This window comes from Andrographis paniculata, unplaced genomic scaffold (genome assembly GCF_009805555.1).
Source record: "Andrographis paniculata isolate CXL003 unplaced genomic scaffold, ASM980555v1 Contig10END, whole genome shotgun sequence".
Classification (NCBI taxonomy): domain Eukaryota; kingdom Viridiplantae; phylum Streptophyta; class Magnoliopsida; order Lamiales; family Acanthaceae; genus Andrographis; species Andrographis paniculata.
Window position 1 is genome coordinate 2,605,039 of NW_026137380.1, and position 26,950 is coordinate 2,631,988.

General features: G+C 41.4%; 3 protein-coding genes across 12 annotated transcripts; 2 read left to right on the top strand and 1 right to left on the bottom strand.

Moving 5' to 3' along the window:
* Nucleotides 1–26: 26 nt before the first annotated feature.
* Nucleotides 27–8,926, top strand: LOC127243635 (uncharacterized). 2 transcript variants are annotated; one of them, XM_051263790.1, is made up of 9 exons: nucleotides 27–1,036; nucleotides 2,268–2,456; nucleotides 2,944–3,036; nucleotides 3,188–3,370; nucleotides 3,463–3,565; nucleotides 3,648–3,833; nucleotides 4,920–7,351; nucleotides 7,818–8,392; nucleotides 8,548–8,926. In XM_051263790.1, the coding sequence occupies exons 1-9, from the start codon at nucleotides 809–811 to the stop codon at nucleotides 8,558–8,560; spliced, it is 4,002 nt and encodes a 1,333-aa protein (XP_051119747.1). In that variant the 5' UTR covers nucleotides 27–808; the 3' UTR covers nucleotides 8,561–8,926. The 2 variants fall into 2 exon arrangements, with proteins under 2 accessions (XP_051119747.1, XP_051119825.1); XM_051263868.1 differs by having other exon boundaries at nucleotides 2,349–2,456.
* A 989-nt stretch (nucleotides 8,927–9,915) lies between these two features.
* Nucleotides 9,916–10,611, top strand: LOC127246943 (uncharacterized). The gene has a single exon (XM_051268615.1). The coding sequence runs from the start codon at nucleotides 9,916–9,918 to the stop codon at nucleotides 10,609–10,611; it is 696 nt and encodes a 231-aa protein (XP_051124572.1).
* Nucleotides 10,612–11,005: 394 nt separating this feature from the next.
* LOC127243836 (probable protein S-acyltransferase 12) lies at nucleotides 11,006–16,485 on the bottom strand. 9 transcript variants are annotated; one of them, XM_051264073.1, is made up of 8 exons: nucleotides 16,049–16,484; nucleotides 14,989–15,226; nucleotides 14,531–14,622; nucleotides 13,698–13,824; nucleotides 13,500–13,585; nucleotides 13,255–13,332; nucleotides 12,747–12,864; nucleotides 11,006–11,217 (listed from the first exon to the last, which is right to left on the bottom strand). In XM_051264073.1, exons 1-7 carry the CDS (start codon nucleotides 16,385–16,387, stop codon nucleotides 12,748–12,750), a joined length of 1,077 nt encoding a protein of 358 aa, XP_051120030.1. In that variant the 5' UTR covers nucleotides 16,388–16,484; the 3' UTR covers nucleotides 11,006–11,217; nucleotide 12,747. The 9 variants fall into 9 exon arrangements, 8 of the variants coding, with proteins under 8 accessions (XP_051120030.1, XP_051120332.1, XP_051120099.1 ...); XM_051264142.1 differs by lacking the exon at nucleotides 11,006–11,217 and adding an exon at nucleotides 11,276–11,294 and having other exon boundaries at nucleotides 16,049–16,485; XM_051264375.1 differs by lacking the exon at nucleotides 13,698–13,824 and having other exon boundaries at nucleotides 13,500–13,543; nucleotides 16,049–16,485.
* Nucleotides 16,486–26,950: the final 10,465 nt, after the last annotated feature.

Below are 26,950 nucleotides of genomic sequence, written 5' to 3' on the forward strand. Positions count from 1 at the left end.
CCAAGTGAAGCAACCCGAGCCAGAGCCAGAGCCAGAGCCAGAGCCAGACCACTCCTCAGAGTAAGCTACTGCTAATGACCAGACCAGACCGGACCGGACCAGACCAGTTTAGACTTCAGAGACTCAGGACACCCTCTCGTCTAAGCTACTCGCTGCCTCCACTTCTTCTTCCTCCTCCTCCTCCAACTCCTCAAATTTGACCATCTTATACTTTTTTTCCCAACACTGCTTCCCTTTCCCATTCTCGCCCTTAACCAACAACTACATCTGCATCTCGCATTTTCCATTCACTTTGCATTGCATCCGTTTCCTTCTAATCCGCTTCCAATTAGGGTTTTTTTGGTCTCCAATCGCTTGATCAGCTCCTTGCCTTTTCTTTTTTTCTTTTTTTCCTTCTTATATTTCCCCCCTACTCTTTTGCCCTATTTTCGGTTGGTCTGTCTTTTCCGCTTGTTAATTTCCTCTCTCTCTCTCTCTCTCTCTCTTTTAGGGATGCAGTGCTAAAAAAGCTCGCTGTTTTTTATTTCCCTCTAGCAGTCTGAATAATGCTTATTGCATTTTCCGACGAGCACACGGTGCATCTGTCGTGTTTTCGACGCCTTTCTCGGTGTATTTCCTTCAATTAGGGTTTTGGCACAGTTGTATAACTCCCCATATTTTGGGAAAGGGTGTTCTATTTTTTTGGTATGAACTACATTGCTTTTGGTGTTTCATTTTGATAAGCTTTTATCGATACACGGTAATACTAATATCGAAACTGAGTTTTCTCTACTCCGAGAATTATAAGATTTTAGAGAGTCGATAAAATATGGACGAAAATGATGGAACGTCTGAGCCACGAGGGCCATTGCCAAATGGACTCTTACCCGGGGCAGGTCCTGTAATGCAACCCCTTGATACAGAAAGATGGATGAAAGCTGAGGAACGGACTGCGGAGATCATTGCTTGCATTCAGCCCAATCCGCTGTCTGAGGGACGGAGGAATGCTGTTGCAGATTATGTGCAGCGGCTTATAATGAAATGCTTCCCCAGCCAGGTTGTTGGAATAATTCTGGAGTTTTATTATGTGATCTCTTGCAGATGGAACACTGTTCCTTCAGCAGCTGTAAATGATGCAACTAATATTTGCTTGTTTTGCTATGCGGCACTAGAGTTGATATAATTGTAAATGCATTTCTATTTGGAATGCTGTTTCCATTCAACAGGTTGTCACTTTTCTGTTAGATATAGGGCTTGTATCGTCGTCGTCTTATTTTTACAATATGATGTTGTCATCCAGTTTATACGGGTAGAAGCGAACTTGTATCTCAGATAATGCATTGAGAATGAGTTCCTAATAATATGCCCGCATTGATAGGAATGGTTTCTGACTGTATAAACCGCATTGATGATCTGTTACTTGTGGTTGTTGTTATAAATTATTATTATCACTACAATCATGCATGTTTGCCTATTCATGGCATATAGCTGCAGATTCTGTTTGCCATGTACTAGTGCAAAATAATTCATGACCTCTGTCTACTGTTGTGCTACATCTATCTACCTGGTGTCATGGGCGTCAAGTCCACAATTTTCATGAAGAGATTTGTCACAAAAAAGGGGGGAAAGAAAAGAAAAGAAAGCTTTAATCTCATTCCAATTATGTATACGACTCTTTTATATTTTGCTATATTACACAGGATTAGAGTTATGCTCATGGTCTAAATTATTATAATATGGACACCTATTCTTCAACTATAGAAAGAAATTATTTCTTTGATCAATGTTTGCAGTACCTCCAGTTTGCTTTGCCTGATGCTCATATACATATGATTAAGGATTGAAAGACTGGAGGTTTATTTTACCTTTTTTGTTACCTGTCCTGGTTCACCTACAATACAGCATAAGGTGAAACCAAAAATGATTGGTTTGAATTTGTAGTTCGGCTGGACACTATGAATCCATTGTAATCATATAAAATTGATCAATTCAAAATTTTGATTCTGCAGACACTTCTTAAACCTGTGATTGTTGGGTTGGTAAAAAGAAATTTAACCTGGCATTGCTATTTTCGACCATGTAGCATTATGGGGATAATTGAGGACGATATTTTCTTGTTGAATGATAGGTATAATTCTTTTGATTATTTGATTTTGGAAGTGGAAAGTTAGCATGTTGTGTAACATAACAGAAATGCAGAACTATCTATTTGCATATGAAAATTATTTTAAAGATAATCTCTAGTTTTCTAATGTTCTCTTCTTCTAATCACTTATCCATTATTGCAGGTCTGTACCTTTGGTTCTGTACCTTTGAAGACTTATCTACCTGATGGAGACATTGATTTGACTGCTTTTAGTCACAATCAGGGTTTGAAAGATTCTTGGGCAAACCAAGTTCGAGATATGCTTGAGAATGAGGAGAAAAATAAAAATGCTGAGTTTCGCGTGAAGGAGGTTCAGTATATCCAAGCAGAAGTATGTCTCTTTTAGATCCAAATATTGCAATGTTTATGATTTTCCTTGAAATTATCAAAATCTTGGATGTGTGAAATAATTAAGCACAAGTAGGGTGATTACAAGATGACGTAATATCTATTTATGGATTATATGTTTAGGGCAACGTGTTTTGGATTGATTTGCAGGCGTTTACATTCAAACACTTGTTCTGCCCAAATATCTTGAACGGTTGAACCATGTGCTTTGGTCTTTTTTCAAGTTATTTGGGTGGTATCATGTTCTTGTCCTGCTTCCAGAAACTGTGATTATTAATTGTCATTTGACAGAAATACTCTCCAGTAATAGCTGTCCGTTTACATCCATTTTTCGTCATCAGATAATTAGAAATGATAAAAATTTGCTGTATGATAGACATTGTGGTTAAGATGCCCATAACACTAGTAGGTGTCATTTTCTTATGTGTATGGGTGCGTCATATTTGTTTATTTTCTACTTTTTATTTCAGGTGAAAATAATTAAGTGTCTAGTGGAGAACATTGTGGTGGACATATCTTTTAATCAAGTTGGTGGTTTATGTACTCTCTGCTTCCTTGACGAGGTAAGTAGTTTTTAAATTTACTTGCAGAATTGTTTCATCAGTTAGAGCTTCTATTACATATGTACACACACACACATATATATATATATATAAATTACCAAAATAACGAACTTGTCTGATGTGGTTTTTTGAAATTGTTTTGGTTGCATAGGTTGACAATCTAATAAATCAGAATCATCTATTCAAGCGTAGTATTATATTGATAAAAGCATGGTGCTATTATGAAAGTCGTATACTGGGTGCTCATCATGGACTTATATCTACATATGCTCTGGAAACCCTCGTTCTGTACATCTTTCATGTGTTCAACAATTCCTTTCATGGGCCACTTGAGGTGACTGATTCTTACTTTTGTCAGTGTTACAATTGTGTGTTTATCCTTTTTTTTTTTTTCATTTTCTGAAGCAACCCATGTAACTGCTGCAGGTCCTATATCGTTTTCTGGAGTTCTTCAGCAATTTTGATTGGGACAATTTTTGTGTTAGTTTATGGGGACCTGTGCCCATTATTTCATTACCGGATGTATCTGGTATTGTATTTTGGAAACTGTTGTCTTGTTATATGTAGTATATGCTGGTGCATTCCTTGATGGATTTTCTTTTGGTTTGTAGCGGAACCACCTAGGAAGGATAGAGGGGATCTTTTGCTCAGCAAGCTGTTTCTCGATGCATGTAGTTCTGTATATGCTGTTTTTCCTGGCGGTCAGGAAAGTAATGGACAGCAATTTGTTTCAAAGCATTTTAACGTAATTGATCCTTTACGTGTGAACAACAATCTTGGTCGAAGTGTTAGTAAAGGTAAGGTTCAGAACTTTCTCCATCATATCTTTCTCCTCTTTAACAGTTTCATTTTCTTTAGGTGATCTCTTCAGACGTTTGTGTTCTCTATTCATTTCATTTGAAAGCTAATTTTCTGAAGAAATTAAACTTGTTTTATCCTTTTTATTGTATATAATTTCAATGTTTTCTGTATTTGAGTTGCTATTGCTTGAAGGTTTTTATTTGGTTGATACCATGGTCCCAACATCATTATGCTGTCTTGTAGTTTTAGCTTAAAAGTAGACGAGGAGGGCACCTAGGGCTCATGTTATTAACAGAAATGGTATCAAATATCAATGTTGTAGGTCATTCATTTCTACGAGTCTTCTTAACCAGTTTCGTAGGAAATGGCTTTAGCCTAGTTTAATCTGTGAATATGAACACTACACATCAACTGCCAAGCAAGAGAAATCATGTAACTCTTCTGAAGTGTTTTTTCTTTTTCTCTTTTAATAATCTTAAATATGAAGTGTTGACTTGGCATTCCACAAAAAAACACTGGAAACAAACTCTTTGAGCTTGCTAGATTTTATTGGGCATTTAATTTGAACTCTGGTTTGCATAATTAATTATGATGAATGTCAAATTGTCGAAATGAATGGCCATTGACTTATCAAAAGCTTCCAACATGACCTATGCTCTTTTATTGTTCTTTTGTTCTCTTAACAAGAATGTCATGTGCTATGTCATCGCCAGATTATTTAGTATGATATGCTAGACATGTCATCAGGGTGATGAAAGACCAATTTCTAGTCTTAAGTAGTCGTACGAGCTTGATTGGATACTCAATTTAAACTTCCTCAAACAAGTTTGTTAAGAAATCCTTTAAAATGAAATTTATATTAAGCTGAGGGACTGTGTATTCTCATGTTCATTGTTGTTCTTCGAGAATTGCATGACTTGTATTATTTTTTTTAGATAAATCTATATGTTGGTAATCAAATTTGATATCTCACTCAATTTATACTTTTATCTGTTGCAAGTTAGCCACCATGTAACGCTAGGACATGGATATACAGTTTTATAAACTTCATTTTTCTAGTTAATGTCAACTTCTATCTCTAGGTAACTTTTTCCGAATACGAAGCGCATTTACTTTTGGAGCTAAAAAACTTGCTAGACTGCTCGACTGCCCCAAAGAGGCTCTAACTTTTGAAGTGAATCAATTCTTTTTGAATACATGGGAGAGGCATGGCAGTGGTCACCGCCCTGATGCACCATTAGTTGATTCACACCTAAGATTACAAATTACGGAAAGTTCTCCTGGATTTGGGAATTCTAACAATCATACTAGTGGGAAAACAGTGAAAGAGAACCCTTCTCACGACATGGAGGGAAAAGGTATTAATGCCCGTGGTGTATCCTCTCAACAAGGTAGAAATTGGTCAAGAACTATTCCAGTAACAAATGACCTGCCTGCAACCTCTCACATGCAAGGTTTAAAAAGTCGATTCAATTTGAAAAGTTTGAGGTTCACTGAAAAAATTGGAAGAGATGCACAGTTTGGTCACACTGTAGTTAATGAGAATACTCACAGAAGCTCGAGATTAGATCCATTAGTAAATGACAGCCCTGGAAGGCTTCATTTTGCCAGAACACAATCCAATCCTGATCTCACTGATAACTTCTGTGATGAATCTTCTCATGCACAATGTGATAGACAAGCAGAAATTGTCGAAGTTCCTGTTTCCTGTACTAGGCCGGACTCTATTAGTATGAGAAAAAATGTTGAATCTGAAAGCATGGCAAGTCACAGCAATTATTCATCTGTTGAAGATACTTCATGGTATGGGGGTGTTTCGTCACCGAAAAGTCATGATGCTGCGGACTCCCATAGCATTTCAATTAGACCCCTTCAAGATATGAGTGCAGATGCTTTTAATGAAGAATTATTGGCCTCATCGGGACAGTCAACGCAGAAAGAAGAACAAGATATTGTGAACATGATGTCCTCTGCTTCACTTCAAGGTATGACTGGCCACATTAATGTTCCAATTAATCTGGCTTCCAGTCATCTGCCTTACTCTATCCCACCATCATTTGCTGCTTCGATGGGATACACTCAACCTAAGACACCGGGATTTGTCCCTACCAGCATCCCATTGGTGGATTCATCATTTTCAAATGTGCAATTTCCTCATAGTATGGTTCCACAACAACTGACTCGCTATTTCCCTGGCTTTGAGCTGCATACATCCAAAGATTCAGTTGAGCCAAATAATGAGAACTTTGGTCCTGTGGGAAGCTCTGGCTTTCATGGGCAGGGTATTGGCTCCTCAGTTGGTTATGACCTTGAGAGAAAATTTGAAACACTTCAATTGGATGATACACCCCCAGCATCAATGTCTGGTTTGAAATATGTTCCTCCACCAGCTCGAGTAAGCAGCTCAGGCAGTTCTGCAATATTTCAGCAGCAATATCCTGGGGAGAAACACGGAAGGGCACTAGAAAGTATTGACAATTTTATAGTTCAGGATATTAGAAGTAATGAAGTTTATCTGGAAGAACGGTCTACAAGTTCAAGGCTGTCATCAGTTACTCATGGTAATTCTTTGAGAAGTAGAACTCTGTCAGAAAGTTCCTGGGATGGATCGTCAGTGAAGGTGCATAAATCTATGAAAGAAAAAAGGGGGAAGAGAATTGTGTCTTTTGATCTAGCTGCTAATCGTGGAAAAGGAAAAGCTGTGTCTGAGCATGTATCCAATGACACCGAGGATGATGACAAGGAATGGGGTTCATCATCAAATGTTGGGACTGGAATGATTGAAATGAACCCTTTTTCTGATCCAATTAATCGTTTGCAGATACCAAGACACGGTATATCTGGATTTGAAGTTGCTCAGACAAGTGAATCAGGATCAATGATCCCATTTGCTCCAATGTTCATAGGTCCTGGCTCAAGGCAGGGAACAAATGATAATTCTGGAGTGATTGCTTTCTATCCAACTGGACCACCAATTCCATTTTTAACAATGCTTCATGTATGTAACATTCCATCCGAGACAAGTCCTGATGCATCATGTAACCAATTTGGAGGTGATGAGACCTTGGTTAATGAGTCTGGGACAAATTTCAGTCCCAAGAAATTTGATCACCCTGGGAACTTAAATTCATTAAGTTCCATAAGAGGGAACATTAATATGAAAACATCTGAAGAGCGGAAGCCTGATATTCTCAATAGCGATTTTTCTAGCCATTGGCAAAACTTGCAGTTTGGAAGGTTCTGTCAAAATCCTCGGTACCAAGGGCCTCTACTCTATCCTTCTCCTGTCATGGTTCCACCTGTTTATGTCCAAGGACGCATTCCATTTGACAACTTTGGTAGAGGCCTTCCTAGCAATTCAAATATAGTCTCCCAGATCATGGCAAGTTATGGCCACCAGCTTCCTGTTTCTCCCCTTCAGTCAGTTCCCAGCAGGAATTCTAATGTTTATCAAAGCTTCATGGATGAGATGCCAAGATATCGTGGTGGAACTGGAACATACTTGCCTAATCCGGTAATATAACATCTTATGGTGATTTTCCATTTTCAGCTCCAGAGTAGCAATCGTTTTTGTTAAATATGTGCGTGCTTATTGTTCTTGTCATAGCATTTCTGTTTTTATCATGGTCCGTACTTTGTATTATACTTGCAGAAACACATTAAATTGATGGATGCCTTGATCAAGAGTAGATGTGGAGTTTGATATGGGACCACTGTTGTGTCAATATGCTAATGTAAAATTATTCAGATTAGAACTTTAGGAAGGCCCATTTTCCGGAAAGTTTGACTAGAAGTTGCATCATGCATCATAAGCTTGACAAACAATCAGGAGATTGAATTTCAAGTTATGTTAGGGGTGGCTTGTACTAATTATCTAGCTACAGTATGTGCTTCATATAGTGTGTCTCAGTGTTACCAATGTTAATTCATCTTTTATTGTTGTTGCTGCTTTTGTGATTGTTGACTCTTTGTTGCTTCAGAAAGTTTCTGTAAGGGAACGCCATTCATCTGGTAACAGAAGAGGATACTATACTCATGATAGAACTGATAGCCTTGGCGACAGAGAAGGAAACTGGAGTATCTCAAAACCACGATCTGCTGCACGCAGTCGTAGTCAAACAGATAAAATGAACTCAAGAACAGAGGGATCGGCTCATAGTGAGGTTCGAGGTGATCATTCTTGGAGTTCACAGGGGCAAAACTCAATCCCTTCAAGCCAGTCACAGAATGGTTCATTGCACTCAAGTTCTAGTCAAAATAATCCTCGAAGTGTAGCGCACATGTACTCATTGGCTGTCGCCAATCCTGGTGGGGTCCCTAATGGGTCAGCTCCACCCATTGTGATGCTATATCCGTTTGGGCATAATGCAGCCTATGTTTTTCATAGTGACCAGCTTGAGTTTGGTTCTTTGGGTCCACTAGGTTTCCAAGGTGTAAATCCGCAGTTACAGCTGCATGATGGAACACAAACCAGGGCTTTTGAGCACCACAGATCCCACGGGAACTTTGGGCACCGTACTTCACGGGATCAACCTTCTTCCCCCCGTCCTGAACGGTAAGGTTTAGACAATTTAGCAGGCCCCTGCTGTACTTGTGTGTGTGTGTGTATTACCATCTTTTTCTGATCAACCGCTAGTTCACATAAACCTGTCTGGTTCTTTCTCAAGAGTGAGTAATATTGTTTTGTTAATAATGTGATGTTCTTAACAGGAAGGCCAGATAACCATTATTCCATCTCAGTGAGTTGTGAGGAAACAAATTAGTTGATGAAAGAAGACAATACAGTTGAATATTCAAAGCTGAAGCAGGTTTGGGGTAGTTGTGGCATGACATATGGACTTGTATGGCCACAGCTAGCTAGCTAGCCGACTCCCAGAACCCACCCAGCGCCTCCGCTGTGCGCTTTGAGAAATCTGTCCTGGAATGGAATCATACATAGCATTCTTTCAGATCCACTTACCACCAATATTTTACCTCCCCTGATCTATTTTTCCACAGGGTAGGATCTAACACATTGTAACAAATCACTGGGAGTAGAATTTAGGGTTCGAACAAATAGTAGTAGTTGGGATGTTTGCCGCCTGTAGAATCTCATAGAAAATATAAAATTCCTCTACATTGACCAAATGGAGCGGCAAGTGAGGATATGACAGATGAGATGCAGAGATATTACTCGAAGTATCTGAATTTTTCCCATTTCATTCAAAATATGAGAAGAGGTCATCAAGCGGAATTTTTCTCTCTCTTTTTTTTTTTTTTTTTATTATTATTATCTCTCTCTGTTTATGACAATCATCAAGCGGTCGGTGTATCATCCCTCGATCGAGCATTGCCAATTACTGCGGCCACATCAGGATGAACAACAGCACCGTTGTATTTACTGAATGAAACTTACAGCTCATAAATGGCACGGCACCACCCACGCCATCCTAAATATGTATGTATGTATGTATGTAGTTGAACTTGGCACAAGTCAATCGGGATGAGTGACTGCCGGTATGCCCGATATGAAATGAATTATGATGTGATGTTATGTGATCTGATCGAGATCTGATTTGAATGTGCAGCTTCTAACCAACTACCTTCCTGCCAAAAGAACAGCACACTCCGCTCCTTCCAACGTACCCACCGCCCCCCTTTCTCCCTCTCTCCTTTCAACTAGATATGGATAGATAGATTAGATGGATAGATGGATGGATGGATGGGAGGATAGAGATGGACAGACACCAATCCATCGAGAGTAAATTAACATTGACGTCTGGCTGGATGGCAGAGACCCGACCCGATCCATCGACCCTACCGGTGCGGTATACTCCTTATTTTTGGTTTTTTTCCTTTCTCCTTTCCTTTTCCTCTCCAATACCTCTCTCCCCCACGGTCCCACCTTTTCCTCTTTCTTCGACCAACAATCTTGAGAGGAGCTGAGGGGAGAGTAGAGTAATCCGTACTTGATTCCAAAACCCATCACTACGCACTGACCCCCTCGTCTCGTCTCTCCTCTCCTTCTGTGCCCCCCCTCTCTCTCTCTCTCTATTTCCTTCTGTTTTACTTGAGCCAGCCAGCCAGCGCACGAGAGAGATGAATGGCCGTGGACCTGGCCCTGCCCCTGTCCCTAGCCCTGGTGGCCCTCCTCGCCCTGCACCTCCCCTCCCCCCTCCTCCTGCTCTCTCCAGATCCAACAACAACATCAACAACAACCACCCCCTCCTTCCCTATCCTTATGATGCCAAATCCAGGACCGGCCGCACTAACTTAGCATCGTGTGCCGTCGCCACCGTGTTCCTACTCGCCATCGCCGCAGCTGCCGTCGCCGTCTACTTCTTCGTCTTCAAGCCCAAGCCCCCTCTCATCGCTGTTAACGCCGTTCAGTTCCCCGCCTTCTCCGTCTCCAACGGCACCGTCAACTTCGAGTTCTTCCAGTACGTCACCGTTACCAACCCCAACCGCGACGAGTTCGCGCACTACGACAGCTCCCTGCAGCTGGTCTACTCCGGCGAGCCCGTGGGGGTCGTTTTCATCCCCGCGGGCAGGATCGTGGGCGGTGGAAGGCAGAAAATGTCGGCCAAATTCGACTTGCAGAAGTACCCTCTCCCGGCGCCGGCGAAGGCCGCGATCGGGGTGGTGGAGGGGGGGACCATGGAGATAGAGACGCGGATGAAGCTAGCGGGGAGGGTTAGGGTGCTGAAGGTGTTCATGCACCGAGTGGAGAGTAGGGTCAAGTGTGGGGTGTCGGTTGAGGCCACGCGAGGGGCCGTTCTGGGCCTCCAATGCTGAGCGCACAACCCAACCCAACGATTCTGCGAGAGAGGAGAGAGAGAGGCAGAGGAAAGCATTCGAATGAGGAAGGAAGAGCTGTCTGTCTGTGTGCGGCCTTCTTCTCTGTGGAGGAGGAAGACCAGCTAGGTAAAAGGGTGTGTTCTGTTTTTTAGGGTTAGGATGGATGGGGTGTCGTTGTGCTGTGGTGCTAGATTAGAAGCAATGTAATTTGGATTCTCATTGATCAAGAAGAACAAAAAACAAAAAACAGAGAGATGATTGTTAACCGCCCCCGCCCCAAGGAAGAAGGCAGTGTGCAAAGGCTTTTCTGGTATGCTGCTTCTGCTTCAGCCTCTTGCTGTTGTTGCAGGCAAGCAGGGTTTGATTGATTTTCTTCAATGGAAAGAAAGAAGAAACAAACGAATGAATGAATGTATCCATTCGTATGGATAATATGATTATGTGATGATGTATCCGATGAAGCTGTGTGGTAGATACAGACACACGACAACATAATGATAATATTATCAGTCAGTATGATATTAGCTGAAGCTCCGCTGCAAAACCTGGCGAATTGTTGCTCTGGCATGCATACCAACCACCAATCCCCTGCTGCATCTCTGCCTGTTACAAAGCAGCATTTTACTTACATGCGCACCTCCCTCCCCTCCCCTCCCCTCCAGAGCATGCAAAACTCACAACTATACGCAAATACATTAATAATATTTATTCCATAGGTTGGGATGCAAAACATAACTCCTCAAAACTGCACATGAGCGAGCGAGCGAGCAATGACGCCTCATATAATTCCAAGAGTATAATCTCTTGATCCCGAAGAGGAAGAAGAGAAGAAAGCAAAAGGAGCAGCACCATCAAGTTGGAATTAAATTAACTGGGCGTTGGGTATTCTCATACATAACACAGGAGAACATCCAGCCTTCATGTGGCTCAGGATGATACTATAGATGAATCCACTCAACACACCCACTATACATTGACGGCATTTTCATGCCAGACCCAACACCCTCTTCATACACCCACACCACGCTCCTTAAATGTATTATCATGGTTTATCATGTGGCCTCTCTCTCTCTCTCTCTCTCTCTGCAACCAACACTTCTTCCTCTTCCATGGACAGTTATATTAAATCTCTCTCTCTCTCTCTCTCTCTCTCACTATACAATTTCACAATTTCCCTCTGAAAACATTGAGTTCAACACTCATTCCCAAAAAAAATAAAAGAACCATCACCCTTAACTAATCATTTTATCTCAAAAATATCAAAACTCAAAACAAAACATTAACCCACACACGCACTAGGAACATGTTTACCTATATTTTTCTCCACATGCTATGGTTGAATTAGCTTCACAAGTATTGGATTGGTGGCAGAAGAATATTGTTGTCTACTTACATTTTTTAATTTTATTTTTGCCCTATTTATCAACTTTTTTTTTTTTTTTTCTTTTTAACAATATATCCACCCTATATTTCCAAAACACTTCTAAAATGTGACTAATTCCATATTTTATCTTACACTAGATAATGTATCTAGTATCCTTATAAAACTGAATATTTTAAAAGAACTTTCCATGAATGATATTTTCCATCTGAGGCAAGAGTTTTTTCACATCCATTATTCAATTCATATATTAGGTGCTATTGCAAAAGTTTAGAATGTAAAATTTCCACGAGATATTTGCATTAGTATATATGAGTACTACTTCTAAATATAAAATCGAACGAATATAGCATTTTTGCATTAGGAGTTGTTCTTGTAGCACCCAACTTTCAAATTCCCCCAATTCATATATTTCAATTATATCTATAATCTTTACCAACCTAAGTGATGTAGCAAATGATGGAGTCATTTCATGCCCACGCCTAAAAGATGATTTTGTCTACTACATCAAGAAGATGGTCTGCTATATACTATAAAATCTCCTTTTCAAAAACAACAAAGTTGACATTTACATTAAACTATGATCAGGTGCCAATGTGGAATAACATTCAAGTTACTGCTATGGCAATATCAACTCTTAATATACAAAATAATTGACACCAAAAGGAACAATAAAATGTTGGAAAATGGGGAACTGATGTATAAAACAGGTATAAGGCAGTTAATGATAGATATCTGGACAAAGAACTACCTCATACGTTGACAACTGAACATGTTGGGAAGTCTAGACCATACAAAGCCGGTACACTCTCGTAGTCTTCCTTTGAGAACACTGGAAAAAGCCACAGGGCCTTTCTAGTGCCGAAAACCTAATTATGGAATAATTAAAGACGGGATAATATGGTTAAAAGTAATAGCAGTGCTGTAGAGGGAGAGAGAGACAAGGCAACTGACACCATAATTCTTACACCTAGTCCTTAGGTGGAGAAAATCACATAAACAACCATCATCTCCAGGAAAAAAAAAAAAAAAAAAAAAAAAAGACAACTCAGAAGACAGACAGACAGGCATTGTTTCAACAAGTCACAACACAACTCTATGTGAAGTGATTATCATTCATAGAACGTTGCTGATATGTTTAAATTCAAAATGATCACGAAATATAAACACTTTGAAGCATGAAACATGCAAGGATAACTAGCAGCACTTCTGATGGAGAAAACACAAAAAAGTAAATAAAAATACAAGTTTTGTTGGACCTGCTCAATATTCTTTTTCCATCCCAGGTCATACATCCAACGAGCAGCCTGTTTCTTCTCATGAACCTGGAACAACCACTGCTTTTGAGGCTTGTTATGCTTCAATTAATACTTCACACAGGTGTGACATCTTAGGCATTAAACTATCCGTGCACAATTAGACTGGCAAATGAATCTCACGTGTGTGCGCCAAGTTACTTATATTCAACAGAAATGAGTGATTCAAATTATGATACCACAAGTACCTCAACTGATGTTGTATTACTGAGCAGCAGTGAGACATGCATAACTACAAAACATAGAAGGCTCAGCGCCAAAGCCAGATTCAAAACTGCACCAATGAATAGAATTTGTATGGACTATTGAGGAATCTGAATTTAAAAATGCAACAATAATATGGAGGATTTAAGAATGATTATTTGTTTAAAAAGAAAAACACCTACTAAAAGCTAAAAATGTGATTGCAAGCCTCCCGGGAGAGCTGGAATGATGCCCAGCTTGTCGAAAAAAATTTATGAAACCAGGAAGCAAAATAATAGTATCCATCCCTGTTTCCATAAAACTATACAACTACAAAAGCATGAACATTAGTTAGTTTCACACATAAGCAGGAAAGAGATACTAACTAATTAAACCAATGCTTCTGCAAAGAACTCAGCATTTCATAAGCTTTCACATGAAGACAAAGCATTTTTTTTCAGGCACTAGTTCACAGTATGTTATTAACTTCAGCCAATTAAAGCTAAGGTGTAAGGTAAATTTACTTCATATGTAGTTCGAATTTATGACTTCTTTTGTAACAGCAAATGAAAGGTGAGATACCAATTCATGCATTGGCCTACATAATACATAAGAATAAACCACATAAAGGTAATAAGAAGCATATCATGATATTAGCTCCTTGTCCTAAATAAAAGAAAACCGAGATGAAGTAATTCAAGTATAAGAATTCAGAGATTCCTTTGTGAAAGTTCTACTAAATCCCAAGCAGAGGAAGACACAACAACAGTTACATTGTAATAATCATACATTCAAAGTTATGCCTCTGAGTGATACTTCACAAAGAAATGAACTCTTTGTGAACTTTGTATGATTTGGGGTACACATCCACAGAAAGTGGGAAATGAATCTAGATATGGGGTAGTTGATTTGCTGAACTTTAAATGAACAAATATCAAAATCTAATTTATTCCAAGTACAAGGGAAAAGATATATAGTTTCATAATTCACTCAAAAATAGTGGAGGAACAACAGATTCGAAATTAATTTTACTCACCACAAATAGGAGAAAAAATTTGTAGTTGCATGCCCCAACACAATTTACTACCCATATGCAGTGGTGATCCATCTTGAGCACACATCGTTGGCCTGCATAAAACCCTAAAAGATCATCTTGTATCCAAAAAAAAACCTATTGTGAACATTAGCATGCCCGTATTATTAAGAGCAGCATATACCAAACCTAAAAAGGGTAATTCAAAAGTTTCCATGTTTTAAATTTGGGTTCTCTCCAAGAACATAAATGACCATAAAATAGGAGATGAAATGCGGCAACAATAATACATTACAACAAATAATAATAGCATAAATATCATGAATCCACTGTGATAAGATCAATGAAAATTTGTGAAAAATGCAAATTAAGAGAGTAAAATTAGAATTACTAAGGAGTAAACAATGTAATCAATAATCTGGACAAGAATATTTTTTAAATTAATTAGTAAACCATCTTACAGGCTGAGCAATGATGACACCGAGGTGGTTTTGCATTTTGGCACAGATTACAGTAACGAACGGTAATTCTTTCTATCCCCTCAGAAGATAGAGGTGATACATTATCCGTGAAAGAATTGGAAGGTATATTATAATTCTCATCCTTTGAATCCTGTGCTGGTAACACTCCCCAATTTGCAGGAACTGAGCCTGGGTCCCGGAAGGCAACCATAAAATAGCTCCATGTCAATAATACAAGCTGCAAGTTTATCAAAATCCTTAGCAGAGATGGCAGTAGTACCAACACAAAGATGAGGGACCAATTAAAGATCCTTAAATACAGTCAAAATACCAGGCTTTAAGCCACATTGGATAGAATTTCATTCCATATTTTCTACATGGAATTTAAAACATTACATCCTTCATAAGTGATCTATTTTCAGAAGTGTTGTATATAACGTTGGCATGTGTGACCATATTCACGGATCACACTAGCACATGTAAGCTATAATATGATTGATTAACACCATATAACAATATTTTTCATTTAAACATAGCACCGGCCTTTTAACAAGTAATTATCAGTCATAGAAAAGTAGTTCTCCTAGCTAATCTATTGTTTCCTAAAAACACTATAATATTCCTGCATTCAGAAATCAAGTACTGAAACTTTTTAATGTCCGCATACATCTAATACCCTTCCAAGGATCTGGCACTGATATAAAGGACAGAATAAAAGTTTAGAGCACTGACTTTTGTTTATGTCTACTGAAATTTTTATTTGAACATACCGTTTCTCATAGCACTAGCCTTTACAAAGAGTTTCTCATACCGTTTTTGTTTATTTCCAACCGAGTCTACTGAAATTTTTATTTAGTTTAAGATTTTCAAGTTTGCGTCATGTTTCCACTAATTGCTTACCCTTGAATTCTTCTAAAACAATCTCGGAGCAGATAATCTACTGCACCAGTAAAACACTGAACGATTAAACAACAAGCTCTGGGAACAAATTATTCGATCAGAAGCAACATGAAAACAAAAATATGAACCAAGGCGGAAAGTGATAAGTCCGTGCAGTTACCAGAACGTGAAATAGAGTGACGACAAATAAATACAATACTGTATTAAAGCCACCGTCGACGAGATGCGGGACACAGGTGAGGACGATGACAGCGTCGTAAGAGATTGCAATCAAAGCCAATAGGAGTAGGATCATAAAGTAGCCGAGGAACTTGAGGCCGGAGCATAGACGGAAGGGATTTAGATCCATAAAGGCATGTGGGATGCCTCTCCCGGTTGGAGACGGGATCAAACGGTGAGATCTATGGGCCGTACGGAGGGGAAACAAGCGTTTTAGAATGCGAGGAGAAGCCAGGTTTCCCGTTTGCTGGGGTTTCCACGGTTTGCATATACCAAGCATATGTATGTTTTAGTCGTCCGGTGTCGGTTAGGATACGTTGAAAAAATAAAATAATAAATTGAAACAGCCATGCCAATTCTTTACGGATTACCATATTCAAGTATTTAACCAGATATAATAATGATACTCTGGAATGGCATTTGCTTGCACTAAATAATAAGGAATAAGTAATTAGCTGTTATTATCATTATCCGGATTCCGGGGTTAGCCTGTAGGGCTGATAAAAGAGATCCATTCATTAATATTGACTTGATAAAGTCTAGCAGAGACGCTAGGCGGCCGCTGTCACTCACCGCATCCGGGGGTGGTGTAGCAAGCACGCAACCCAACTCTGTAGGCAGGCCAGCCACATATATATCTTTCAGCATCCCTCACTCACAGTCAGAGACAGAGTTGGATCCTTCCTTCCACCTCCCTTTAATTTAATTCTGTTGATGTAATTTTTCAACAAAAATAAAGTAAAATTCAAAGATATAGAAAATATCCTTAAACTTGATTAATTAGTGCCTGAGATTAGGAATCTCTAAACACTGTATGGTATAGAAAATAAACTGAAAAATAAAAGACTGAAATTTAAAGTGGTGATCCCCAAATCTGATTTTGCTTTGTTGAAGTTGATTGAAGATGCCTTGCCAAATGATGATCCAAATCCTTAAATATTCCCTGGGAAACCGTACTGAAAACCGTCACCCGAACGGTTACAACGTCTCCTTCTCAACCGTCTTCCAACCTTTCTTATGCTGACACGTGTCCCCAGCAGACCAAAATTCCCTATATTTCACTCCTTGAGCCGACCACAGACCTTCCGCTCTTTTGGCCCGACTTCGTCCTTCTATCCGACCTACAGTTTACCCGACCTGCGGATATCCCATCTCAACGACTTTCCGTCTCGAGGACCTCCCGACCTGAAAACCTTCCGACTTGAGGTCTTTCCGTCTTGCGGACCTCCCGACCGGAAGACCTTCCGACTTGAGGTCTTTCCGTCTTGCGGATCTCCCGACCTGAAGACCGTCCGACTTGAGGTCTTTCATCTTGCGGACCTCCCGACCGGAAAACCTTCCGACTTGAGGTCTTTCCGTCTTGCGGATCTCCCGACCTGAAGACCGTCCGACTTGAGGTCTTTCATCTTGAGGGCCTCCCGACCTGAAGACCTTCCGACTTGAGGTCTTTCCGTCTTGCGGACCTCTCGACCTGAAGACCTTCCGACTTGAGGTCTTTCCGTCTTGCGGACCTCCCGACCTGAAGACCGTCTGACTTGAGGTCTTTCAGTCTTGCGGATCTCCCGACTTGAAGACCGTCCGACTTGAGGTCTTTCATCTTGAGGGCCTCCCGACCTGAAGACCTTCCGACTTGAGGTCTTTCCGTCTTGCGGACCTCTCGACCTGAAGACCTTCCGTCCTGAATTTTTCTTAGAAATAAATAAATAAATTTATTTTCCTTGATTTCCTCACGGTGTCCTTCAGCCAGTTCAATCAACCCTATTGCCAGGCCCATTCCTCGTTTTACCTTGGGCTTTTAACCTAATTCTAAATTTCGTACGTAACAACTTGCCCGCCGCCAAGGGACTTTCAAACGCCAATAAATGTTTGGAAGTTCATAAAGCACTACCTTCTCGAGAAACTCCCTTAGCAACTACACCAGTTACTGCAACACTCCTGGTTTATTCCTTCTTCGCAATACAAGCCTGAGAGTGTAGATACTTTCAATGAATGGTGGTCGGTCGTATGGTCCCTGATATCCCCTGATGAGGGTCGGTTGCTGAACGTACTCCTCCCTCCCCAAGGACTGGTTCTAGGGGCGGCGATACATACTAGCACCCAAAAACAAACAACCGCCCCGGGAATCGGATCTGGGGGTCCCACGCGCAAAAGAAAAACTTCCCAGCTGCAAACACCCCCGACCTCGGAGACCGACCAGCAAACACTAGCAGACCTTGGAATAACTAGGACGTCAGCAAGGACCCGACCCCGAATTGGTAATGTTTCTTAACACCGTGAACCAATTCACTATATCATAACTTTGATTTCACTCATTTCATTCCCCAGAACCGACCTTGGTGACACCGACCAAGCAACCGACGCCAGCACCAACCGACCATTCAATCGGGCCTTTGGTCCAGACCAATTTGCCAATGAGCAGTCGGGCGGAGGACCCGACGCAGAGGCAAACCCCTCCTCCCGTACCGAGGAGTGGTCGGGCCAGGCCCCCGACCAGGAAACAATCTTTACCAACAGTGCCTATAGAACCAGTAAGTTCCTTATCAGCAAGACTTAAGATTCGGATGATCAACCTTAATATATTTAACAACAAACATCTTCATGATTTTTCCATAGACACCTTCACCCATCCCATCAGCAGCAGGGGTCTCTTCTGACAGCGAGGGGACTACTTCCCAGATGGGTCGGCCGTCATACATGGCATCAGACTCATCTATATCAAAGGAAAAACCAGCCGCCCTCGCCGAAGCTGACCCTCAGAACGACATCCCTGATGCTGCTGATCCCGAAATCGAAGGTGCCCCAGAGATCCTGGCTGCAGTGGCTCTAGATGTAGCCGTCCAACCTGCAATCGCCCTACCAGCAGCGGCGCCCCCCCTAGCCATCGAATGGCAGGCAGAAGAACCACCTGTGGCAGCCCAACCTCCAGAAATGGAAGAAATGTCTTCATCCGATTCGGAGACTTCTGTGAATTTGGTAAGATTAAACCAATCCAGGTCATAACTTTTCTTTCGAAAAACACTAACTGTTTCCAATACTACTTTCCATAGGGACCCAGGTCGGCACCTCAGCGACCATTCGCAGCAGCCGACGAGTCGGCTGCTGTTATACCAGCTGTCTGCCCAGCTCGACCGACCTCATTGCTACCCCCCTCACTGACAACAGTCCGCCCAGAGGTACCACATATCTTCTTTGAACAAATTTGCAACCCCCTTGGAATATTTATTGACATTGTAGGACTTGCAGGGGCCTTCGGACTTAGCCGTCCTATCGACTGTTCCGGTTCCAGCGGAGGCCCAGACTGTGTTCACTGAGGCCATTAACCGTCCCCTGTCCGAACTAAGGTCCGACTTATTGAACAAACTCATTCAGACGGTTGGTGGCCTTCTTTTTTACACTCCAACGGAATCACCAGCCGTCCCCATTCTGCATCGGCTGATGGAAAGACTTACAGAGCTCAAGACTGAAGTGGTAGTCATTGGCCTTCTGTCAGCCGAAACCCCCCAGCCCGACTTCGATCAAACAACGCTGGAGAATTCTTTGGCCAAGACTCGAGAATCCCTTCAGCATACTACTGGAAGACTGGGTGGTCTCCTTAGCACGAAAGCTCTGGTTGATGATGCCATTCAGAAAAAGGAGGCAGAATTGCGGGAGCTGAGGAAAGAACAGTCTACCCTGGATAAGCAAATTACCAATGAACAGCATCTGCTTGAGAAGTATACCAAAAATGAGGCTGAATTGGATCAAGAGCTGAAAACCCAAACCCGATCCCAATTCATCAGAAGATATCAGACGGCTGCCAATACCAGAAGGCTATCCAGGGATGAAAACAAATGGACACAGATAAAAACTGCCCTAGGGGCACTGTTGTAATATTTCCCCCTTTGTAACAACAACTGACTTAGTAATCCATTTTTTCTTTCTTCTCTCAAAACAAGGATCACCTTTCAATTCCCAGCTTTATAGGAAACGAACCAAACTCCTTCTTTAAAAGCACACTGTTTCTCACATTTTAAGAAACATATTCCCAGGCATATTTTAAAAATCAAAACACTGAAAGTGTGAACAAACATGGCGAATGACCGACCTCATGTTCCATCAAGCAACTGGGAGGGTGTTCTTCAACCCTTCTTTGTAGGTAATCACCCTATTGGAGGCCATGCAGAAGACTTGTTATATATACTCAAGCAACTAGACTTCAAATTCCGATTCTCCCAACGAGGTAGAAGAACTATTCATCGCGTCATCCGCCTGATGGAAAAAGTCATTGAGGGGTATGAACCTCTTCGTGACATCCTCAGCCGCATCCCTGATCTCCATCATCACATGGAAATGATTGAAAATCATGCAGCAACCATACTTCCAGACCTTGGTTGGGATAACATATTTTCCAATCAACGAAAAGTCTTTTCAAGATTGCGTACCATTGTTGACCGTGAACATCAAGCCCTAACAGACATGCAAGCACGTACCCACCAAGATCTAGATGACATGCAAAGCCAATGGGAAAGGTACCGACCAGACTTGGAAGATCTTATTGAAGAAGAACCAGAGCTAATATCCACTCACTGGGATGAAAAGTCTGATTCAGAGACAGAAAATTTCTCACAACTACACGATGACTAACAGAAATGAACCTTCCAGTAGGTTCGAACCCCCATAAATGGGTTCTGAATAATATGTGGTTTCAGGCAGTTTTGTTATCTGAAAAGGCAGGATAATACCTCTTCAGATATTTAGCATTAATACAATCATGTACTCTTCTACCTTCATGATTTACAATAATGAACGCGCCATTTCCAATATCTTTTTGAACAATGTATGGTCCTTCCCAATTCGGCGACCACTTTCCCAAGTGATCAGTTTTCTTATATGTAGGAAGAATGGTCTTCCAGACTAGGTCTCCTTTTTGGAATGTCCTGTGAAGAACTTTCTTTCCGTAACTCCTTGCTCTGATTTCACTCTGTTTCACACTTCGATCTATTGCATGGAGACGGTTAACATCCAAATCTTCTAACTGCTGCAACATAAGTTGTTGGTATTCCTTTGTAAGATCACTATCAGTAAATTCTGTTCGGCCGGATGATACTCGAATTTCGGCTGGTAAAACAGCATCTTGGCCAAACGTAAGTTGGTACGGTGAGAACCCTGTGGCCGTATTTCTGGTATTTCTATGTGCCCATAAAGCCTGAGACAATAACAAATGCCACTTTCTTGGGTTCCCTTCAATCATCTTCTTTATAATCCCAATGATAATCTTATTTGCTGCTTCCGCCTGTCCATTGGCTTGGGGATAATAAGGTGAAGAATGATGTAACCGAACACCGAATTCTGCCAAGAAATTAGAGAACCTTTCCCCTGTAAAGACCAAGCCTTGGTCGGTTGTTATAGACTGAGGAATACCATATCTGTAAATAATTTGGTGCAAAACGAAGTCTATCACTTCTTTCTGATCCACATTTTTCAAAGCAACCGCTTCCACCCATTTGGTAAAGTAATCAGTCGCGACCAATATGAAACAGTGATGTTTCGATGAAGCAGGATGTATCTTACCAATAATATCCATAGCCCACGATTTAAAAGGCCATGGTTTTGCCAAGAATTGTAATTCGGTTACTGGCAAATGATTTAAGTTTCCATGTCTCTGACATTCCTGGCAGCCTTTTGCAAATTGTATGCAATCCTCAAAAATCTTAGGCCAGAAAAAACCCAAGCGATGAATGGCCCATCTCATATTGAGACCTGCCCGATGAGCTCCACATATCCCACCATGTACTTCTGTCATCACTTCTAGAGCTTCTTCAGATCCCAAGCATTTCAAAAGTAAACCTTCAAATGATCTCTTGTACAAAATTCCATTTATCAATTGAAAACGTAAAGCCTTCAATCGTATCGCAATTGAAACACTCGCACCAGGATTCTGTAAATACAGGATAAGCTCCATTCTCCAATCGGACACTGTTTCGCCATCGGACTTCTGTCCGATAAAAACTTCGCAATCGGGCTCCTGACCGACCGTCTCCTGCCCGACAGGCTCGCAGTCGGGCTCCTGTCCGACACTCTCCTGCCCGATCATAACTTCACAATCGGGCTCCTGACCGACAGCCTCTTGCTCGACCGTAACTTCACAGTCGGGCTCCTGTCCAATATCCTCTTGCCCGACCGTAACCTCGCAGTCGGACTCCTGACCGATATCCTCTTGCCCGACCGTAACTTCGCAGTCGGGGTCCTGTCCGATAGTCTCCTGCCCGACCGTAACGTCGCAGATCGGGTCTGTCTTTCCTTCTATGCCCGACTTGACCTCCGACCACATATCCTCCAGAATTCCTTTACATGCCCTTTGAGCCAATTCATCAGCACGTTGGTTTTCTTCCCTCGGAATGAACTCAATTATTACTTCTGAGATTTTTGTCAGTAACCGACTCACAATGTCCCTATATCTGCGAAGATGAGGGTAATTGCACACATATTGATTGTTTACCTGGTTGACTACTAATTGAGAATCCCCCCTTATGATTACAGACTGGACCTTCCTGGCAATTAAAGCCTCCAAACCCAAAATTAAAGCTTCATATTCTGCCGAATTATGGGTCATGGATTCCAATCGTAGTTGTAAGTTGATCTTTTGACCATCAGGTCCTTGCAAAAAGACCCCTGCCCCCGATTTGTTTCCAGAGGTAGAACCATCAAAGAACATCAACCATGTTCTGGTACTTATATAAGGCACACATCCGACCTGTAGATTATCCAGATATGATGCACAACTAAATGGTCGGACACTATCACAAAGAGAATACCCGACTTGTGAGAATTCTGCCAAGAAGTCGGCTACTGCTTGCCCCTTAATTGCCCTCAGTGGGGAATGGTGAAGATCGAAAGGAGCCAATTTGATGGCCCATTTCATGAGTCTGCCCTTCATAGTAGGTCTCTGTAAAATCAATTTGATGAGATCCACCTTTGATATGACCTCAACTCTTCTGGGCAGCAAATAATGCTCGAGTTTAGTGCAAGCGAAGACCAATGAATAACACATTTTTTCTGGGATAGTGTAATTCAGTTCTGGTCCTGTAAGGGTTTTACTGAGATAGTAAATTGCCCTTTCCTTCCCGTCATCACCATCCTGCGCCAATAAACAACTAACCACTTCATATGTATTTGCCAAATAAAGTTTGAGTGGCCGACCTTGTTTGGGAGGCATCAAGACTGGAGGGTGAACCAATGCCTGCTTGATAGCATCTAAAGCCGTTTGTTGGTCGGGACCCCATTCAAAGGCAATTTTTCCAGCTTTCAACAATTTAGTAATGGGTCTGACCTTGCCAGCAGCATTAGAAATGAAACGCCTCAAATAATTCACCTTACCCAACAGACTTTGGATTTCTGTAACCGTCTTGGGTGGCCGACTATCAAGAATGGCTTTAGCCTTGTTGGCATCAATTTCAATTCCTCTCTCATGAACTAAGAATCCTAGAAAGCTCCCGGCTGATATTCCAAAAGCACATTTGGTTGGATTAATCTTCAACTTGTACTTCTTCATTCTTTCAAATGCCTCTTCAAGATCTCTCAAATGTTCGTCAAAACTGGCAGATTTAACTATAACATCATCAATATACACTTCCATAGATCTGCCAATTAAATCATGAAAGATTGAATTCATGGCTCTTTGGTAAGTTGCCCCTGCATTCTTTAACCCGAATGGCATGACTGTCCATTCATAAATACCCAAAGCCCCTGGGCATCTGAATGCTGTCTTAGGAATGTCTTCTTCTGCCAAGAATATTTGGTTATAACCTGCATAGCCATCCATCAGACTAAGGATTTTATGCCCTGCTGCTGCATCTATCAGCATGTCGGCCATAGGCATCACGTATTCGTCCTTAGGGGTAGCTAGATTCAAATCCCTGAAGTCGATGCATATCCTTATCTTACCATTTTTCTTGACCACTGGCACAATATTAGCCAGCCACTCCGCATAACGGCAAGGTTGAATGAAACCCACTTTGAGAAGTTTTTGGATTTCTTCCTTGATTTGAGGCATCAGATCTGGACTCATTCGCCTTGGAGGTTGTTTGTAAGGTTTACAACCTTCTTTGATGGGCAATCGATGCTCTATTAGACTTCTTGTCAAACCAGGCATCTCTGAATAATCCCACGCTAAACAATCAATGTTGTTTCTAATAACTTCAAGCATCATTGTTTGTTGCTCTTTAGACAAATAACCACTTAACCTGATCACTTTTGGAACCAATTCGGTTCCTAAATTAAACTCCAATAACGGGTCTTGTGATGAAGCTGTTGGTTCTGTTTTTTCTAATAAGTCGGGCCAACGAAATTGTTCATCTTCTTGGAGGTGAACATCCAGAATCTCTTTATTATTTTCTACTTTATGTAATAACTGTTTTAAATAGAACTTATTAATAAGAGAACTACATACTTCTAAAGTTGTATCTTCCATAACAAACAACTTATACAGAAATGGGTGTGGCTTTATCATGAGCCATACAATAAAGGTGTTCTTTTAATAGAACATCGAGTTCTGGCCAGTGACTTTATAACCCTTGTTTGGGTATTCCCTGGCCATATACAACTGAGACATCGGAGCCAAATGACTAGAATAAAACACTGACTCTTCCACTTGTTCTGTTACGTCGAATGGGTTGTCATTCGCTTCCATTTTAAAGACCTGATTTCCTTCCCAGAACATTAACTGTTGGTGCAAGGTTGATGGCACACATTGAGAGGCATGAATCCAATCTCGTCCCAGCAAAAGAGAGTATGTAGTATCTGCGTCCACAATAAAGAAAACAGTGGAAATTTTCTTTGGTCCGACCTCAATTGTGGCAACCATCATACCTTCAGGCTTGGTCGGCTGCCCTGTAAAACTTGTCATTTCGAATTCCACAGGGGACAGATCATGAATTCCTTTCCCTAGCTTCTTGAGAGTCTTCAATGGCATAACATTAAAGACTGCTCCATTATCCACGAAAACCTTTGTGATTGGTTTCCCACAAATGTGAGCATTAACATACAGGGGTTTCAAATGGGAGTTCGCACCCTCTGGAATAGGAGGAAACACAATTGAAGGTGCTTCCGACTGAGGCTCAGAATCTGTAATCTTTGCCCACTCTGTTTCCTCTAATTCGCCATCTGCCAAGAATGCCCATAAAGGTTCGTCCATAGTATCATCTACCAGACTCGCCCACGTCGGTTCATCACTCATCTGGTTAACCTCTGTCATTCGACAAGGGATTCGTGGTCCCAGACGAGATTTAACAGATCTTGAATTTTCCTCTGTAGGCACCACTTCTTCCTTCGTCTCATTTCGAGATTGAACCGTCAAGGATTCAATACGAAATTCTTCCAGAGATGGATTGATGTTGATCCGTTCACAATGTTGGCATCTAAAACCTTTAATTATTTCATCTGCCATTCCTTTACCTTTCCCCTGTCCCGACGAACTTCTTTTGGTATAGTCGGAAGCTCCTAATCCGTCCTTCGGTTGCTTTCCTGACCAGACCCGACTGGACCGACTTATTGGAGACTGAATGGCCGCTCCCTGCTCGTCGGTCGTTTGTTCTGTAAAGACTCTAATGGACTGATCTCCTGTCAAGTGGTCGGCCGCATTTTGTTCGTCGGTTCTTTGTTGCACTGCAGGAACTCGTTTCCCATACTTTGCAGCATACCTGCGTTTGGCATTGCGAATCTGTGTACGATTCATACCTGGGAAACGAGGATCTATATCAACGGGTAAAGGCTTTTTATTTCGAGCCCAATCGTTCCCGACTGAACCCGTTTTTCTGGTCGGGTGGTCTCTCACTAAAACCTTTTCCTTCACTTCCACGTTAAAAGAACCGTCTGGACGGTCCCATTTTTCAGCGACTGGCCTTTCAACAACCTTGAGTCGTTCTTCCGGTCGGCTGCTATTTGGCTGATTCCCTTTCTTTTTTCCGGGACTTACCTGAGTTTGCTCCCCTGTTTGTCCACTATTGACCGAACTTTTCCTTGTTTCCGAACTTGGTTGGATGTCAACCATTGCAGTTGTTACTTTCGGAAATGGTTGCTGGTCTACACCTAAAGTGATGTATTTGAGCCGACAATATGGTCTCCCTTTGATTTCTTCTTTAGTGGCAAGTCTTTGGCCCTTTGGAATACGGATCTGCCCATCAGTCAGTAGGATATCAAAGATTTCATCAGCTTTCGAACTATCAAAGGTCGGTTGCTCCTTTCCTTCAGATCCTGGTACTGGCTTCAATTTAGGACATACATACGGTTTTCCAGAAAGGATTTCGGCTGCCATCTCTTCTGACTGATTAAAATCAAAGTCGCATGTTTCTGTTCCCATACTCGCCATATGTTGGCCTCTATTACGCCTGTTATGCTGATCTTCCTCTCTGAACAAAGACTCTAGACGTCCTGCCTTGGATGCAAGATTTGCCAAATCCTCAACATCCAGGGCAGTGAGTGCCTTTCTTAAACGATTATGCATATTCCGGACCACTAAATTGGTCATCTCTTTCTCACTGATTACCGTAGGACATCGTCCCTTCATCAATCGCACCCTTTCTATAAACTGTGAAGCAGTTTCTTCTGGATACTGTCTCAATTCAAGTAAATCAGTTAAAGAAACAACTGGTAAAGGATTAAAGAATCTAGCGTGAAATGCCATCTCCAATCCTTCCCATGTCTGAATTTGTCCAGGAGGTAGACTTACAAACCATGAAAACGCCGTTCTGGTAAGAGACAAACCAAACAGCTGTAACTTATAAAAAGGGTTATTGCCAACCTCTCCTAATTGTGCTGTGAACCGACCAACATGTTCTATGGTGGAAGATCCGTCCTCCCCTGAGAA